A 19,991-nucleotide genomic window follows, 5' to 3' on the forward strand; every position below is an offset into this window, starting at 1 on the left:
TAAAAATATATATAAAATGAGTTGTTGAACCCAGAAACTTTAAAATTGGTATAATTAATCCTAAAACGTTCCTTTATAACCTCACAAAGTTTTATTTCTTGAATCCTTTTCGTTTTGGAGAAAATAATTTTTTTCGTTTATCTCATTTCTAACAAACGTCAAATTAAATAGGCGATTTTTAAAAATATATATAAAATAAGTTGTTCAACCCAGAAACTTTAAAGTTGGTATAATTAATCCTAAAACGTTCCTTTATAACCTCAACAAGTTTTATTTCTTGAATCCTTTTCATTTTGGCGATTTTTAAAAATAAATAAATTAAATTAAAATAACTTTTTTCTTGAATTTAAGTTTATTAATACTTTAAAAATTCATAGTTTGATAAATAAAAATTAAAAATTTTATGAATCCATACAAAAAAAGTATTTTAGTCACCACGTCTAAAAAGTATAATCTAAAAAAAAAAGTTAAACAATTACAGGAAGTGGAAACCCATAAACATTTTAACTTACGCTTTAAATTGAAACTTATAATATCCCATATTACTCAAATCTTCTTTAACACAAAATTTTCGAACCCCAAAGAACGTGTTATACATATATTTTTTAACATCAACATCAATATCCGTGTAAAACACCTTTTTATCAGCCTCGCTTAATTGATTAACCATCTCTAAAGCTTTTCCATTAGAGAATTTCCACTTTTTTATTGTGAAATATTGAAGGAGATTTGAAGCTGTATAAATCCTATTTTGTATCATCACCAAACTAAAAAGAAATAAATATAAAAAAAAAATAGAATTAAATAAATTAATACTTACAATGGTTTTTGCATAAACAATATTAAAAGAAAATCAACGATATATGCCGGAATGAATTGGAACAATAACATATAAATTTGATTTAAATAATAATTTTTTGTTGGTTGTCCAGCGGGATACCAAAGCATTTTTTTAAAGGGATATTCGCTCACTAAATTACGATAATAATCAAAAACTTCACCCCAAGTAACTTGATATCGATCACCTTGGGTTACGTTATAAACTGGGGTTTTTGTGAATCTATAAAATAAAAAGAATTAATTAAAAGGAATTAAGATTGATATAAAAAATAATTACGGATAAGTTGCTCTCCTATACCCGCTTATAATCAACCCATTTATTGCTATATCAACAGGAATAATTTGGGGTGACATATCCGGATCTAAAAGAGTCGTTCGTAAGACGCCTTTTCCAGCAGCTACCATGAGGCCAATTGGACCATAAAAGCTGTCAACCCAACCTGGGGCTGGTTCGAAAACGGAAGGAAGCACGATGGATGGTCGAGTTATTACAATTGGTAGTTTATTTCCCATATCATCGGCTATCATTTCGGCAAGGCGTTTTGTGAAAGTGTAAGTGTTTGGATGTGGATGAATTAAACTAAATAAAAAGAAAATATGTGGTTTTAATTTAATCCTATTTATTAAAAATCAACTGCAAGCTTTTTTAACTTTTGTAAATTGGCAATTTAAATTTTATGGTTTTTGAAGATGAAGTAAAGAATTTTTTTTTCTTCAGTACGCTTTAGAATTGAGGCATGAAACTTCCTGAGGTTGTAAAAGAATACTTAAGGTTAAATTGTACCAAATTTTCAGTTTCCAGGTTGAACGGTTCTTTTTATAAAAATTTATATAAATTACCAACCTAAATTTGACGTTTTTTGAAGATGAAGTAAAGAAATTTTTTTTCTCCAATACGTTTTAGAATTGAGGCATGAAACTTCTTGGGGTTGTAAAAGAATACTTGAGGTTAAATTGTACCAAATTTTAAGTTTCCAGGTTGAACGGTTCTTGTTATAAAAATTTATATAAATTACCAATCTAAATTTGACGTTTTTTGAAAGAATTTTTTTTTCTCCAATACGATTTAGAATTGAGACATGAAACTTTCTGACGTTGTAAAAGAATACTTGACGTTAAGTTATACCAAATTTTCAGTTTCCAGGTTGAACGGTTCTTTTTATAAAAATTTATATAAATTACCAATCTAAATTTGACGTTTTTTGAAGATGAAGTAAAGAAATTTTTTTTCTCCTATACGATTTAGAATTGAGACATGAAACTTCCTGAGGTTGTAAAAGAATACTTGAGGTTAAGTTATATCAAATTTTAACTTTCCAGGTTGAACGGTTCTTTTTGTACAAATTACCAACCTAAATTTGATGTTTTTGGAAGATGAAGTAAAGAATTTTTTTTTCTTCAGTACATTTTAGAATTGAGGCATGAAACTTCCCGAGGTTGTAAAAGAATACTTGAGGTTAAATTGTACCAAATTTTAAGTTTCCAGGTTGAACGGTTCTTTTTATAAAAATTTATATAAATTACCAACCTAAATTTGACGTTTTTTGAAAGAATTTTTTTTTCTCCAATACGATTTAGAATTGAGACATGAAACTTCCTGAGGTTGTAAAAGAATACTTGTGGTTAAGTTATACCAAATTTTAAGTTTCCAGGTTGAACGGTTTTTTTAATAAAAATTTATATAAATTGCCAATCTAAATTTAAGGTTTTTTGAAGATAAAGTAAAGAAAATTTTTTTTCTCCAATACGGTTTAGAATTGAGACATGAAACTTCCTGAGGTTGTAAAAGAATACTTGAGGTTAAGTTATATCAAATTTTAACTTTCCAGGTTGAACGGTTCTTTTTATAAAAATTTATATAAATTACCAATCTAAATTTGACGTTTTTTGAAGATGAAGTAAAGAAATTTTTTTTCTCCTATACGATTTAGAATTGAGACATGAAACTTCCTGAGGTTGTAAAAGAATACTTGAGGTTAAGTTATATCAAATTTTAACTTTCCAGGTTGAACGGTTCTTTTTGTATAAATTACCAACCTAAATTTGATGTTTTTGGAAGATGAAGTAAAGAATTTTTTTTTCTTCAGTACATTTTAGAATTGAGGCATGAAACTTCCCGAGGTTGTAAAAGAATACTTGAGGTTAAATTGTACCAAATTTTAAGTTTCCAGGTTGAACGGTTCTTTTTATAAAAATTTATATAAATTACCAACCTAAATTTGACGTTTTTTGAAAGAATTTTTTTTTCTCCAATACGATTTAGAATTGAGACATGAAACTTTCTGACGTTGTAAAAGAGTACTTGAGGTTAAATTATACCAAATTTTAAGTTTCCAAGTTGAACGGTTCTTTTTATAAACATTTATACAAATTGCCAATCTAAATTTAAGGTTTTTTTAAAGATGAAGTAATGAAAAATTTTTTCTCCAATACGGTTTAGAATTGAGACATGAAACTTCCTGAGGTTGTAAAAGAATACTTGAGGTTAAGTTATACCAAATTTTAAGTTTCCAAGTTGAACGGTTCTTTTTATAAAAATTTATATAAATTACCAACCTAAATTTGACGCTTTTTGAAGATGCAGTAAAGAAAATTTTTTTTCTCCAATACGTTTTAGAATTGAGACATGAAACTTCCTGAGGTTGTAAAAGAATACTTGAGGTTAAGTTATGCCAAATTTTAAGATTCCAGGTTGAACGGTCCTTTTTATAAAAATTTATATAAATTATCAACCTAAATTTGACGTTTTTTGAAAGAATTTTTTTTTCTCCAATACGATTTAGAATTGAGACATGAAACTTCCTGAGATTGTAAAAGAATACTTGAGGTTAAGTTATACCAAATTTTAAGTTTCCAAGTTGAACGGTTCTTTTTATAAAAAAAAATATATAAATTATCAATCTAAATTTGACGCTTTTTGAAGATGAAGTAAAGACAAATTTTTTTCTCTAATGCGATTTAGAATTGAGACATGAAACTTCCTGAGGTTGTAAAAGAATACTTGAGGTTAAGTTATACCAAATTTTAAGTTTCCAGGTTGAACGGTTCTTTTTATAAAAATTTATATAAATTACCAACCTAAATTTGACGTTTTTTAAAAGAATTTTTTTTTCTCCAATACGATTTAGAATTGAGACATGAAACTTTCTGACGTTGTAAAAGAGTACTTGAGGTTAAATTATACCAAATTTTAAGTTTCCAAGTTGAACGGTTCTTTTTATAAACATTTATACAAATTGCCAATCTAAATTTAAGGTTTTTTTAAAGATGAAGTAATGAAAAATTTTTTTCTCCAATACGGTTTAGAATTGAGACATGAAACTTCCTGAGGTTGTAAAAGAATACTTGAGGTTAAGTTATACCAAATTTTAAGTTTCCAAGTTGAACGGTTCTTTTTATAAAAATTTATATAAATTACCAATCTAAATTTGACGCTTTTTGAAGATGAAGTAAAGAAACATTTTTTTCTCCAATACGTTTTAGAATTGAGACATGAAACTTCCTGAGGTTGTAAAAGAACATTTGAGGATAGGTTGTACCAAATTTTAAGTTTCCAGCTTGAACGGTTCTTTCTATAAAATTTTTATAAATCGCCTGCCTGAATTTGGCAATTTTTGAAGATCAACTAAAGAAATTTTTTTCTCCGAAACAATTTGGAATTAACAAACAGAATTTTTTGGGGTTATAAAAAAACCTTTGAGGTTAAATTATACCAAATTTGAAATTTCCTGGTTGAGTGGTTCTTGTCCTAAAAAATGTTATAAATCGCCAAATTTGTATTTGACGTTTCTTGAAGATAATAATTAATTGAAACAATTTAAACAAGTTGTAATGTAATATATGGATTGCAATAATTTCTTTTGATATATTTTTAAAACCTTACTCTCGCTTTCGTATCTTTGACACTGACCCAGATTTTAAACCACCGAATTTTTTACCTTTGCTCAACGGCAGCCAGTGATTTAGGATCCATCCACTCGACCATGTCTATAATTTTGTAAGGATCCAAGTTTAATGGGTATACTTTTTCTTCCATTTCGCTAATTTCCACGTTGCAATACGCGGTTGATAAATGAACAACGGACTAAAACATAATAAGTTGTAATAATAAGTTTTAAATACAAAAAAAGATGTACAATTAATTTTTTAATTTTCATACAAAAATTATACAATTGCATCGTAGATTTTGTATTCGCCATAATTGCATCTTTTAAATTTAAATCCATTCTGATAGCGGCCGCTAAATGGAATACAATGGAGACTTCTTCGATGAGTTTATTCTTGTCTTCTTCCGACATGTCAAAGTCATTTTTGGTGATGTCTCCTCGAATTGGTTTGATTTTTTCAAGGTGGGAAGGATCAATGTTGTTCAAGGTGAATGGCTTAAAATTAAGGTGATTTAGTATTTTTAAAAATAAATCTTTGAAGGTTAAATGTAAATAATATTAATAAAAAGGAGTACTCACCAAACTGCTAACTAATTTTTTAACTCTTTCTTCAACACTTAAACCTTTTTTGGGTCTTAAAAGGATATAAATCGTATCTATGCAAGGTAAAGATCGAACTAATTTTTCTAAAAGCACTTTTCCCATAAATCCCGTTCCACCAGTAACAAAAATTGTTCTTCCTGTATAAAAATCCGCGACAGACGACGCGCTAAATTCTGGCTGAGAATTATTCATGATGATTTATTTAAAATTTAATTAGGAAATGAACCTTGTTGGTCGACGAGATTTTAAAGAATGACTTCACTTTTGAACTTACTGTCGTATTTACCACAACTGGCGTCCTTCATTAATTCCAAACTGGAACCAAGTTAAACCGAGTGGTGTACAATTTTCGCTATGTTAATCTTAATGAAAATTGAATACGCTGAGTTTAGAATGTGTTTTTGTTTAGTCAGCGGTTTTTAAAATAAACGTGGGGATTTTTAAATTGTATAAAAATGATTTCAATACATTCATGAATTTTTATAACTCCGTTTCAATGCGTTCAAGAGGTTAAAAACATTTACAATTTAAACTCCTATTGTTTTAAATCATCGAGTTTATTGTGTTTCAGGTTTACATTCAAACGACCTAAGACCTCTAATGACTGGATTTAAAACAAAAATTAACGGATTAATGACAAAAATAAATTTATAATCCAATATAGGAAGAGAATTTTAAGAAAAGCATCCACAACGAATAATCTACAAAAAAAAAAACATTATTTTAATCATAAAAGATTGCAGAAAATACTTACATTTTATTTCTTATCCTATAAATGTCCAAATTCTCATCGTAATCCTTAATTAAATATTTTCGCGCTGAAAAGTAACCTTCCCTCAAGTATTTTTGCACATCAATATTAACTAAATCGATGGAATAAAACTTTTCTTTGTCCTCATTCGTCAATTCTTTAGTGGACTTGGTTAAATTATCAATGGAAAATTCCCATTTCTTTACGGCAAAATGATACAAAACTTTCGAGGCCGCAAAAATACGTTTCTGAATATTCACCAAGCTTAAACCCAAACAACATTTTTTTAAGAATTCTAAACATATTAAAAAAATCGACTCACAACGGCTTTTGTAAGAAAATGATAAGCAGGAAATCTATGAAATATGCCGGAATAAAATGGAAAATATAAGTCAATAGTACATTTAAATTGTAATTTGTCGTCACAGAATATCGTGGATACCAAAGAATGGTTTTGAATGGATATTTATGAGCGTAATGCAGAAGGACGTCGAAAACTTCTCCCCAGGACATATCATAAAGATTTCCTTGTGTTAAGTTAAATGTAGGTGTTTCCGAATGCCTTAAAAATAAAGAATATAATGTAAGTATAGAATTTAAATTTTAAATTTGCTTATGTAGTAAAAATAAAAATTCAAAAATTCGTATCTTAAGAACGAAATGAGATATCATCATGATGTAACAAACATATTGAAGCAAATTTAATGAAGAATTGATGTGATATAAATGATTTCTTAGTTTTCATTAACTTCGTTGTTATGATTTTTTTAAACTCAACTCTCCATCTTAATTTATTTTTATTAAATAAAAATTTAAAAATTCGTATCTTAAGAACCAAGTGAGATATCATAATGATGTAACAAACATATTAAAGCAAATTTAATGAAGAATTAATATGCCATAAATGATTTCTTAGTTTTTATTAACTTCGTTGTTATGATTTTTTTAACCTCAACTCTCCATCTTAATTTATTTTTAAGAAGCAAAAATTCAAACATTCGTATCTTAAGAACGAAATGAGATATCGTGATGATGTAACAAACATATTAAAGCAAATTTAATGAAGAATTAATATGCCATAAATGATTTCTTAGTTTTCATTAACTTCGTTGTTATGATTTTTTTAACCTCAACTCTCCATCTTAATTTATTTTTAAGAAGCAAAAATTCAAAAATTCGTATCTTAAGAACCAAGTGAGATATCATCATGATGTAACAAACATATTGAAGCAAATTTAATGAAGAATTGATGTGCCATAAATGATTTCTTAGTTTTCATTAACTTTGTTGTTATGATTTTTTTAAACTCAACTATCCATCTTAATTTATTTTTAAGAAATAAAAATTCAAAGATTCGTATCTTAAGAACAAAATGAGATATCATGATGATGTAAAAAACATATTAAAGCAAATTTAATAAAGAATTAATATGCCATAAATGATTTCTTAGTTTTCATTAACTTCATTGTTATGATTTTTTTAAACTCAACTCTCCATCCTAGTTTATTTTTAAGAAACAAAAATTCAAAAATTCGTATCTTAAGAACCAAGTGATATATCATGATGATGTAACAAACATATTAAAGCAAATTTAATGAAGAATTAACATGCCATAAATGATTTCTTAGTTTTCATTAACTTCATTGTTATGATTTTTTTAATTTCAACTCTCCATCCTAGTTTATTTTTAAGGAATACAAATTCAAAGATTCGTATCTTAAGAACCAAGTGAGATATCATGATGATGTAACAAACATATTAAATCAAATTTATTGAAGAATTAACATGCCATAAATGATTTCTTAGTTTTCATTAACTTCGTTGTTATGATTTTTTTAAACTCAACTCTCCATCTTAATTTATTTTTATTAAATAAAAATTTAAAAATTCGTATCTTAAGAACGAAGTGAGATATCATGATGATGTAACAAACATATTAAAGCAAATTTAATAAAGAATTAACATACCATAAGTGATTTCTTAGTTTTCATTAACTTCGTTGTTATGATTTTTTTAAACTCAACTCTCCATCCTAGTTTATTTTTAAGAAACAAAAATTCAAAAATTCGTATCTTAAGAACCAAGTGAGATATCATGATGATGTAACAAACATATTAAAGCAAATTTAATAAAGAATTAATATGCCATAAATGATTTCTTAGTTTTCATTAACTTCGTTGTTATGATTTTTTTAAACTCAACTCTCCATTTTAGTTTATTTTTAAGAAATAAAAATTCAAAAATTCGTATCTTAAGAACCAAGTGAGATATCATGATGATGTAACAAACATATTAAAGCAAATTTAATAAAGAATTAACATGCCATAAATGATTTCTTAGTTTTCATTAACTTCGTTGTTATGATTTTTTTAAACTCAACTCTCCATCCTAGTTTATGTTTAAGAAACAAAAATTCAAAACTTCATATCTTAAGAACGAAATGAGATATCATGATGAAATAAGTAACGTTTTAAAGCAAGTTTCATGAAGATTTAATGTGCCTTGAATGATTCCTTAGTTTCGATTGACTTAGTTGTTATGATTTTTTAAATCCAATGATGCATATTAGATTGCTATTTCTTTTAAAAATAGAAGTTTAAAAAATCATATCTTAAGACCAAATTGAGATATTATCAAGTTAATTTGAAAATTACTTTTGTATTGAACCCAACCCAACCTAACCCATCCTAACTCAATTCAACCCAACCCAACTCTCCATCCTAGTTTATTTTTAAGGAATAAAAATTCAAAGATTTGTATCTTAAGAACCAAGTGAGATATCATGATGATGTAACAAACATATTAAAGCAAATTTAATGAAGAATTAATATGCCAAAAATGATTTCTTAGTTTTCATTAACTTCGTTGTTATGATTTTTTTAAACTCAACTATCTATCTTAGTTTATTTTTAAGAAATAAAAATTCAAAAATTCGTATCTTAAGAACGAAATGAGATATCATGATGATGTAACAAACATATTAAAGCAAATTTAATAAAGAATTAATATGCCATAAATGATTTCTTAGTTTTCATTAACTTCGTTGTTATGATTTTTTTAAACTCAACTCTCCATCTTAGTTTATTTTTAAGAAATAAAAATTCAAAAATTCGTATCTTAAGAACCAAGTGAGATATCATGATGAAATAAGTAACGTTTTAAAGCAAATTTCATGAAGATTTAATGTGCCTTGAATGATTCCTTAGTTTCGATTGACTTAGTTGTTATGATTTTTTAAATTCAATGATGCATATTAGATTGCTATTTCTTTTAAAAATAGAAGTTTAAAAAATCATATCTTAAGAACAAATTGAGATATTATCATGTTAATTTGAAAATTACTTTTGTATTGAACCCAACCCAACCTAACCCATCCTAACTCAATCCAACCCAACCCAACTCTCCATCCTAGTTTATTGTTAAGAAATAAAAATTTAAAGATTCGTATCTTAAGAACCAAGTAAGATATCATGATGATGTAACAAACATATTAAAGCGAATTTAATGAAGAATTAACATGCCATAAATGATTTCTTAGTTTTCATTAAGTTCGTTGTTATGATTTTTTTAAACTCAACTCTCCATCTTAGTTTATTTTTAAGAAATAAAAATTAAAAAATGCGTATCTTAAGAACGAAATGAGATATCATGATGAAATAAGCAACGTTTTAAAGCAAATTTCATGAAGATTTAATATGCCATAAATCATTCCTTAGTTTTGATTAACTTAGTTGTTATGATTTTTTAAAACGAATGCTGCAATATTAGATTGTTATCTCCTTTAAAAATAGAAGTTTAAAAAGGCATATCTTAAGAACAAATTGAGATATTATCATGTTAATTTGAAAATTACTTTTGTTTTGAACGTTCGTATCCAGCCAATATTAAGCCATTAATCGCAATGTCAACTGGAATTACTTGTGGAGAAAGATTTCGATCCACCAAAGCTGTTTTCAAAACTCCTTTTCCAGCCGCTATTAAAAGCCCAATAGGTCCGTAAAAATTATCAACCCAACCCGCAATTGGTTCGTATAAGGCTGGAACAACTAGTACAAGAAAGAATGTTGTATGTTTAATAAAAATAAATTTAAAAATTATTTAGTTGAACTCACCAATAGATGGTCTTGTAATTACAATTGGTAATTTGTCACCCATATCTTTCGCAATGATTTCTGAAAGTCGTTTGGTAAATGTATAGGTGTTTGGATGTGGAGAAGTTATGCTAAAATGTTTTACAAAATTTTGTCTTTATTTTTGATTAATTAAAAGAATTGGATTAACAATGTGTATGATATAAAATGATAATTGATGAATTTAAAATAAAAAATGTTTTTCGATGAACATAAAAATCCATTTTAGCACTACATAAAGAAAATACAACTTGATGAAAAGATCTAATAAAAATAATCTGCAAAAGAAAACAATTAATACAAAATAATTTCTTTAGATGTCTTACATTTTATCACGTATTTTGTAAAGTGTGTAGTTGTCTGAAGTTTCATTTGTCAAATATTTGTTTGTCGCCTCGAACACAGCATTAATGTATTCATCAAATTCAATTTCTTCTAAATGTCCTTTCATATAAAATAGGTCTCTATCATTCTCGTGAAGTTGTTCATTCAATTTCAAAGAGTTGGTGTTGTCAAATGACCATTTTTTTATTGTAAAATGTTGCAAAACATTCCATGTCGCCAATAGGCGCTTTTGTATAGAGATTAAACTTAGAATATAAAATATTTAAATTAGGTAATGTTAGTTACAAGTTAAAACTCACAAAGGTTTTTGCAAGAACATAATCAAAAGTAAATCAATTACTAAAGCTGGAAAGATTTGAAAAAGTATCATGTAAGTCATATACACGTAATAAGATTTTGTTGCTGCAAATCTTGGATACCAAATAACATATTTATAAGGGTACTCTTTATTTATCTTATTAAATCTGACGAAATAATCTCGCCAACTGGGAAAATCTACATTACCATTGGTTACGTTGAGAACCATCGAAGAATGCCTAAATAATAATGCATGAAATTTAATTAATTTAGTGTTTCACATAAATTTCTTACATGTTTGTTGCTCGTTCATATCCACTAACAATTAAATTATTAATAGCAACATCAACCGGTATCGTTTGTGGTACTAAATCTTGATCAATATAAGCTACTCTTAAAATTCCTTTTCCACCTGCATAAAACAGTCCTACTGGGCCGTTAAAATTATCTGCCCAACCTGCAATTGGTTCTTTAACCGAAGGCGTAACTAAAATAGAATTATTTTAAAATCAATCTTTTAAATATTCTTTTCTTACCAATTGAAGGCCTTGTTATAATCAAAGGAATTTTATCTCTGATATCCTCAGCAATTATTTCTGAAAGTCTCTTGGTAAAAGTATAAGTGTTTGGATGGGGACCTAACAGACTTCACAAATTTTTAATATAAACGAGTTAATAAAGAAATGTAAAGGTGATACAAATATAGAGATTAGTGCTAAAATGAATTTTAATGTTCCCATTTATTATCTTTAACAATACGTACTTCTTTGTTATGCAAGCTAAAGATTTATCGTCCATCCATTCCACCAAATCCATAATTTTATAAGGATCAACATTCAATGGATAAACCTTCTCTTCCATGTAACTAACTTCAACGTTACAAAAAGCTGTAGATAAATGAACAACAGACTGAAAAATAAATTGTTACTAATTCTCCATATAAGTGACAAAATTCACCTTCAATTCTTTTATGTTCATACAAAACTTAAATAATTGATACGTCGATTTAGTGTTAGTTATAACGGCTTCTTTTAACGATAGATCCATTCGAACAGAAGCCGCAACATGAAATACAATGGAAACCTCTTCGATTAACTTCTTTTTATCAATCTCTGACATATCAAAATTTTCTTTGGTGATATCACCACTGATAGCTTCGATTTTGTCGTAAGCTCTTTGATTCATGTTATGAAACGTAAATATCTTCGAAGAATTTTTTAATAATCATTAATTTAAATTAATTAAAACTCACCAAGCCATCTGTTAATTGTTTAACTCTTTCTTGCGGTGTACACCCTTTTTTAGGACGAATTAGGATATAAATTTTTTTAATATCAGGTAAACTGCGTACTAACTTTTCCAACAAAACTTTTCCCATATAACCAGTTGCGCCAGTTATAAATACCGTTTTTCCGGCGTAAAATTCAGTAATTGGGCTCATTTTACCCAAAAGATTTTTAAAGGTCGCGTTTAAGTATTATTAAACTCAATAAGGTACTGCTGTGCATTAAATCTTTTATATTAATACTTCTGTATGGAAATTTATTGACGGATTTTGCAAACAATTACACCACAATAATTTATGGGAATACTTAGCATATAGCAATAAATTAATTTATTGAATAAGTACTTTTGTTTTTTTTTTGATTAAAGAAAAATCAATTGTCATCATGAGAATTCTATTTATAAATGAATGGTACTATATTTGATCATCTAAAAACAGTTTTAATACATCTTAGATGATTATTAATATCTTACATATGCATGTAATACATATTGTCATAGACGATACATTTGTGTAAAGCAGACAATCTTGGAGGCCAATTAACGATGAAACTACAAACCCTAGAGAATATGTTTTAGTATATAAAATGAAGAACAAATCTTCCTTTATAACCCCAAAAAGTTTCAGCTTTTTATTTGCAATACTTTAGCAGAAACGAACTATTAAAGTTGTATGTTACAAAATGTCATTTTGATTACGAGTTTAGGTTATGTTGGGTTTAAGAATTTTTTCTAAAGAAACTATAAATCGTAGAGAATATGTTTTAGTATATAAAATGTAGAGCAATTCTTCCTTTATAACCTCAAAAAGTTTCAGTTTCTTATTCGCAATACTTTAGAAGTAACGAATTATTAAAGTGTATGTTACAAAATGTCATTTTGATTACGAGTTTAGGTTATGTTGGGTTTAAGAATTTTTTTTAAAGAAACTGTAAATCGTAGAAAATATGTTTTAGTATATAAAATGTAGAACAATTTTTCCTTTATAACCTCAAAAAGTTTCATTCTCTTATTCGCAATACTTTAGCAGAAACTAACTATTAAAGTTGTATGTCACAAAATGTCATTTTGATTACGAGTTTAGGTTATGTTGGGTTTAAGAATTTTTTTTAAAGAAACTATAAATCGTAGAGAATATGTTTTAGTATATAAAATGTAGAGCAATTATTCTTTTATAACCTCAAAAAGTTTCATTTTCTTATTCGCAATACTTTAGCAGAAACGAATAATTAAAGTTGTATGTTACAAAATGTCATTTTGAATACGCGTTTAGGTTATGTTGGGTTTATGAATTTTTTTAAAGAAACTATAAATCGTAGAGAATATGTTTTAGTATATAAAATGTAGAGCAATTCTTCCTTTATAACCTCAAAAAGTTTCATTTTCTTATTCGCAATACTTTAGCAGAAACGAATTATTAAAGCTGTATGTTACAAAATGTCATTTTGATTACGAGTTTAGGTTATGTTGAGTTTAAGATTTTTTTGAAAGAAACTATAAATCGTAAAGAATATGTTTTAGTATATAAAATATAGAGCAGTTCTTCCTTTATAACCTCAAAAAGTTTCATTTGCTTATTCGCAATACTTTAGCAGAAACGAATTATTAAAGTTGTATGTTACAAAATGTCATTTTGAAGACGCGTTTAGGTTATGTTGGGTTTAAGAATTTTTTTGAAAGAAACTATAAATCGTAGAGAATATGTTTTACTATATAAAATATAGAACAATTATTCCTTTATAACCTCAAAAAGTTTCATTTTCTTATTCGCAATACTTTAGCAGAAACGAATTATTAAAGTTGTATGTTACAAAATGTCATTTTGATTACGAGTTTAGATTATGTTGGATTTAAAAATTTTTTTGAAAGAAACTATAAATCGTGCAGAATATGTTTTAGTATATAAAATGTAGAGCAATTCTTTCTTTATAACCTCAAAAAGTTTCATTTTCTTAGTCACAATAGTTTAGCAGAAACGAATTATTAAAGTTGTATGTTACAAAATGTCATTTTTATTACGAGTTTAGGTTATGTTGGGTTTAAGAATTTTTTTTAAAGAAACTATAAATCGTAGAGAATATGTTTTAGTATATAAAATGTAGAGCAATACTTCCTTTATAACCTCAAAAAGTTTCATTTTCTTATTCGCAATACTTTAGCAGAAATGACTAATTAAAGTTTTATGTTACAAAATGTCATTTTGATTACTCGTTTAGGTTATGTTGGGTTTAAGAATTTTTTTTAAAGGAACTATAAATCGTAGAGAATATGTTTTAGTATATAAAATGTAGAACAATTCTTCCTTTATAACCTCAAAAAGTTTCATTTTGTTATTCGCAATACTTTAGAAGAAACGAATTATTAAAGTTGTATGTTACAAAATGTCATTTTTATTACGAGTTTAGGTTATGTTGGGTTTAAAAATTTTTTTGAAAGAAACTATTAATCGTAGAGAATATGTTTTAGTATATAAAATGTAGAGCAATTCTTCCTTTATAACCTCAAAAAGTTTCATTTTCTTATTCGTAATACTTTAGCAGAAACGACTTATTAAAGTTATATGTTACAAAATGTCATTTTGATTACGAGTTTAGGTTATGTTGGGTTTACGAATTTTTTTGAAAGAAACTATAAATCGTAGAAAATATGTTTTAGTATATAAAATGTAGAGCAATTCTTTCTTTATAACCTCAAAAAGTTTCATTTTCTTATTCGCAATACTTTGGCAGAAACGAATTATTAAAGTTGTATGTTACAAAATGTCATTGTGATTACGAGCTTAGATTATGTTGGGTTTAAGAATTTTTTTGAAAGAAACTATAAATCGTAGAGAATATGTTTTAGTATATAAAATGTAGAAAAATTCTTCCTTTATAACCTCAAAAAGTTTCATTTTCTTATTCGCAATACTTTAGAAGAAACGAATTATTAAAGTTGTATGTTACAAAATGTCAGTTTCATTACGAGTTTAGGTTATGTTGGGTTTAAGAATTTTTTTGAAAGAAACTATAAATCGTAGAGAATATGTTTTAGTATATAAAATGTAGAGCAATTCTTCCTTTATAACCTCAAAAAGTTTCATTTCCTTATTCGCAATACTTTAGCAGAAACGAATTTTTAAAGTTGTTTGTCACAACCGTTAAATTAGTTAGTACGAAGTTATGTTGGGTTTAAGAATTTTTTTGACAGAAACTATATAACATAGAAAACATGATATATGATGAATCACAAGTCTCAATATATATAAAGCCCAAACGATTAACATGGGTAGGACATATTTAGAGGATTCCGGATGGAAGAGTATCAACGTCTTCATTACAAGGACAACTTGGAAGACGATGAGGGGAAGAGGAAAATTCCCAAGACTCGAATTGGGCTGTAGCATCATTGGATAATCAAATAATACAACACATTAAACAACACCATATATTTAATAATAAAATGAAATATAATTAACATTAAATTATATCAACCAATTGTTGAGACATAAAAAACTCCACTTCAATATCAAATACACAAAATAGAATTTAACAAATCGATCCAATAAATATAATCTAAAACGAAAAAATAATTACTTAAAGTATTATTATTAATTTCATAAATTACATTTTTCCCCGAAATCGATAAAACTCATAATTCTCCGAATTATCTTTAACCAAATACTTTTTGGTGATTTGTTGAGTGTGAAAAGCGTACTCTTTTAAATCGATCGATTTCGACATGATGCCATAAAAAACTTCTTTATCAGCTTTATTAAGTTTTTCTTCCAGTTTAATGCAATTACCGTTAGCAAAGGTCCATTTTTTCACAATAAAGTCTTGTAGAGTTTGAAACGTTTGTAGTATTCGCTTTTGTATGTTAATCAAGCTTAAAAAAATTAAAATCAAATTTAGTCATTTAATTAGAAGTCGCACTTACAAAGGTTTCTGTAAAAACATAATTAATAAAAAATCGATTATTAAAGCGGGAATAATTTGGAATAAAAACGAACAAATTAAGAAAACGTAATAAGATTTTGTAACGTAAGCCCCGGGATGCCAAAGAACGTGTTTAAACGGGTATTTAAGTCCTTGCTCTGTGTATGCTTCTATGATTTCACGCCAAGTATACGGGTATTTACGACCACTTGTTAAATTAATCGTGGGAGTTATTGCATAACTAAAATAATAAGAAATAAAGATTGAAATAAATGTTAAATAATATTTACGTTGTATTTGCTCTTTCGTATCCACTGCATATTATGGTGTTTATGGCGAAATCTACGGGGATTGTTTCGGGGACACTATCTTGATCCATTAAGCATACCTTTAAAACCCCTGTTCCAGCAGCTGTAAATAATCCTAAAGGGCCGTTAAAATTATCCACCCAACCCGGAGTTGGTTCGCACAAAGAAGGAACAACTAATTAAAAAATTACGAAGAATTAAATTGAATTAATTTAATTTTAAACGTACCAATAGAAGGTCTTGTTATAATTATTGGTATTTTATCACCCATATCGATTGCTATCAATTCGGCAAGTCTTTTAGTAAATGTGTAAGTATTTGGATGAGAACCTAATATTCTAAAAAAAAATTATATAACCTAATATATCTCTTTAAAAGGGTTTAAATGAAAATTAAGAAATGATTTTGATTAAAGCTAACATTGATCTTTAAAATGATGTATGAAACATGTTAGGTTGGATTATGAAAATTATTAGATATGTTCGTTTTACGTTTTCAACTTAATTTGAAAATGTTAAGATGTAAGGTGAAACTTAAACAATCGTAGAAGGGGTATTTATGGAAATTAAGAAATGATTTTGGTACTAAATTAAAGCTGAAACATTCCTCTTTAAAATGATGTATGAAACATGTTGGGTTGTATTATGAAAATTATTAGATAAAGTATTTGTAACATTTTCGGCTTAATGTCGAAATGTCAAAATGTAAGGTGAAGCTTAAAAACTTGCAGAAGGGGTATTTATGGAAATTAAGAAATGATTTTAGTACCAAATTGAAGCTGAAACATTCCTCTTTAAAATGATGTATGATACATATTAGGTTGTATTATAAAAATTATTAGATATGTTTGTTTTACATTTTCAACTTAATTTCAAAATGTTAAAATGTAAGGTGAAACTTAAAAAATTGTAGAAGGGATATTTATGGAAATTAAGAAATGATTTTGGTATTAAATTAAAGCTGAAACGTTCGCCTTTAAAGTGATGTATGAAACATGTTGGGTTGTATTATGAAAATTATTAGATAAAGTATTTGTAACATTTTCGGCTTAATCTCGAAATGTCAAAATGCAAGGTGAAACTTAAAACGTTGAGGAAGGGGTATTTATGGAAATTAAGAAATGATTTTAGTACCAAATTAAAGCTGAAACATTCCTCTTTAAAATGATGTATGATACATATTAGGTGGTATTATAAAAATTATTAGGTATGTTTGTTTTACATTTTCAACTTAATTTCAAAATGTTAAAATGTAAGGTGAAACTTAAACAATCGTAGAAGCGATATTTATGGAAATTAAGAAACGATTTTGGTACTAAATTAAAGTTGAAACATTCCTCTTTAAAATGATGTATGAAACATGTTGGGTTGTATTATGAAAATTATTAGATAAAGTATTTGTAACATTTTCGGCTTAATGTCGAAATGTCAAAATGCAAGGTGAAACTTAAAAAGTTACGAAAGGGGTATTTATGGAAATTAAGAAATAATTTTAGTGCCAAATTAAAGCTGAAACATTCCTCTTTAAACTGGTGTATGATACATATTAGGTTGTATTATAAAAATTATTAGATATGTTTATTTTACATTTTCAACTTAATTTTAAAATGTTATAATGTAAGGTGAAACTTAAAAAATTGTAGAACTGATATTTATGGAAATTAAGAAATGATTTTGGTATTAAATTAAAGCTGAAACATTCGCCTTTAAAGTGATGTATGAAACATGTTGGGTTGTATTATGAAAATTATTAGATAAAGTATTTGTAATATTTTCGGCTTAATCTCGAAATGTCAAAATGCAAGGTGAAACTTAAAAACTTGCAGAAGGGGTATTTATGGAAATTAAGAAATGATTTTGGTACTAAATTAAAGCTGAAACATCCCTCTTTAAAATGATGTATGAAACATGTTGGGTTGTATTATGAAAATTATTAGATAAAGTATTTGTAACATTTTCGGCTTAATGTCGAAATGTCAAAATGCAAGGTGAAACTTAAAAAGTTACGAAAGGGGTATTTATGGAAATTAAGAAATGATTTTAGTACCAAATTAAAGCTGAAACATTCCTCTTTAAAATGATGTATGATACATATTAGGTTGTATTATAAAAATTATTAGATATGTTTGTTTTACATTTTCAACTTAATTTCAAAATGTCAAAATGTAAGATGAAACTTAAAAAATTGTAGAACTGATATTTATGGAAATTAAGGAATGATTTTGGTACTAAATTAAAGCTGAAACATTCCTCTTTAAAATGATGTATGAAACATGTTGGGTTGTATTATGAAAATTATTAGATAAAGTATTTGTAACATTTTCGGCTTAATCTCGAAATGTCAAAATGCAAGGTGAAACTTAAAAAGTTACGAAAGGGGTATTTATGGAAGTTAAGAAATGATTTTAGTACCAAATTAAAGCTGAAACATTCCTCTTTAAACTGGTGTATGATACATATTAGGTTGTATCATAAAAATTATTAGATATGTTTGTTTTACATTTTCAACTTAATTTCAAAATGTCAAAATGTAAGATGAAACTTAAAAAATTGTAGAAGGGATATTTATGGAAATTAAGAAATGATTTTGGTACTAAATTAAAGCTGAAACATTCCTCTTTAAAATGATGTATGATACATATTAGGTTGTATCATAAAAATTATTAGATATCTTTGTTTTACGTTTTGAACTTAATTTCAGAATGTAAAGAATGTTGTAGCGCCAAATTTGATATTAAAATAAGAAAAAATATTTACTTTTTAGTAATTTTAGATAATGATTTATCATCCATCCACTCGACCATGTCAATAATTTTATAAGGATCAACATCCATCGGGTACACTTTCTCCTCCATATTTTTAATTTCAACATTACAAAAAGCTGTGGATAAATGAACAACAGACTGAAAAATAAATTGTTACTAATTCTCCATATAAGTGACAAAATTCACCTTCAATTCTTTTATGTTCATACAAAACTTAAATAATTGATGTGTTGACTTGGTATTCGTAATAACTGCTTCTTTCAATGGAAGATCCATCCTAACCGACGCAGCAAGATGAAACACAACCGATACCTCGTTAATTAACTTTTCTTTATCACTTTCAGACATATCGAAATCTTCTTTGGTTATATCCCCGCTGATTGCTTCAATTTTTTCGTAAGCTTTTTGAGTCATATTGTGAAAAGTGAATATCTTAAAAATTTGTTTTATTTATTAATATTAACTTAAATATTAGAAATTGTAAAATAACTCACAGTGTTCTCGGTTAATTGCTTAATTCTTTCTTGTGGAGCACAACCTTTCTTAAAACGCATCAAAATGTAGATTTTTTTAATATCGGGTAAACTTCTAACTAATTTTTCTAATAGAACTTTTCCCATAAAACCCGTTGCTCCTGTTACAAACACCGTTTTTCCTTTATAAAACTCTGTGATGGGACTCATTTTGTATCGATTTAAAAATTGATCTAAAAATAAAATTTCGCCAGTGATTTTCTTTTTATATTAACTTTGAAAATACCCCTATTTATGCATATCATGATCCATTACAATAATTTATACTGCTTGTATGGTAACAGTTTTTTAATGAATATTGCAAAGACTTCAAAATATTTTTTTGTTATTGT

General features: G+C 26.9%; 2 protein-coding genes across 2 annotated transcripts; both read right to left on the reverse strand.

Annotated features, from left to right (window-relative positions):
- Positions 1 to 333: 333 nt before the first annotated feature.
- LOC111420641 (putative fatty acyl-CoA reductase CG5065) lies at positions 334 to 5,582 on the reverse strand. Its single transcript, XM_023053672.2, has 7 exons — positions 5,307 to 5,582; positions 4,977 to 5,222; positions 4,779 to 4,924; positions 1,118 to 1,420; positions 821 to 1,060; positions 513 to 767; positions 334 to 454 (listed from the first exon to the last, which is right to left on the reverse strand). The coding sequence occupies exons 1-7, from the start codon at positions 5,520 to 5,522 to the stop codon at positions 364 to 366; spliced, it is 1,497 nt and encodes a 498-aa protein (XP_022909440.2). The 5' UTR covers positions 5,523 to 5,582; the 3' UTR covers positions 334 to 363.
- A 286-nt stretch (positions 5,583 to 5,868) lies between these two features.
- On the reverse strand, positions 5,869 to 19,919 carry LOC111420640 (fatty acyl-CoA reductase 2-like). Its single transcript, XM_071196466.1, has 17 exons — positions 19,886 to 19,919; positions 19,621 to 19,832; positions 19,313 to 19,558; positions 19,119 to 19,264; positions 16,591 to 16,700; positions 16,345 to 16,537; positions 16,056 to 16,295; positions 15,744 to 16,004; positions 15,605 to 15,691; positions 12,106 to 12,289; positions 11,811 to 12,056; positions 11,617 to 11,762; positions 10,194 to 10,303; positions 9,935 to 10,127; positions 6,404 to 6,643; positions 6,085 to 6,345; positions 5,869 to 6,031 (listed from the first exon to the last, which is right to left on the reverse strand). The coding sequence occupies exons 1-17, from the start codon at positions 19,902 to 19,904 to the stop codon at positions 5,953 to 5,955; spliced, it is 2,973 nt and encodes a 990-aa protein (XP_071052567.1). The 5' UTR covers positions 19,905 to 19,919; the 3' UTR covers positions 5,869 to 5,952.
- Between the last annotated feature and the right edge of the window lie 72 nt (positions 19,920 to 19,991).

The sequence above is a fragment of the Onthophagus taurus genome, chromosome 6 (assembly GCF_036711975.1).
Source record: "Onthophagus taurus isolate NC chromosome 6, IU_Otau_3.0, whole genome shotgun sequence".
In the NCBI taxonomy this organism is placed as follows: Eukaryota; Metazoa; Arthropoda; class Insecta; order Coleoptera; family Scarabaeidae; genus Onthophagus; species Onthophagus taurus.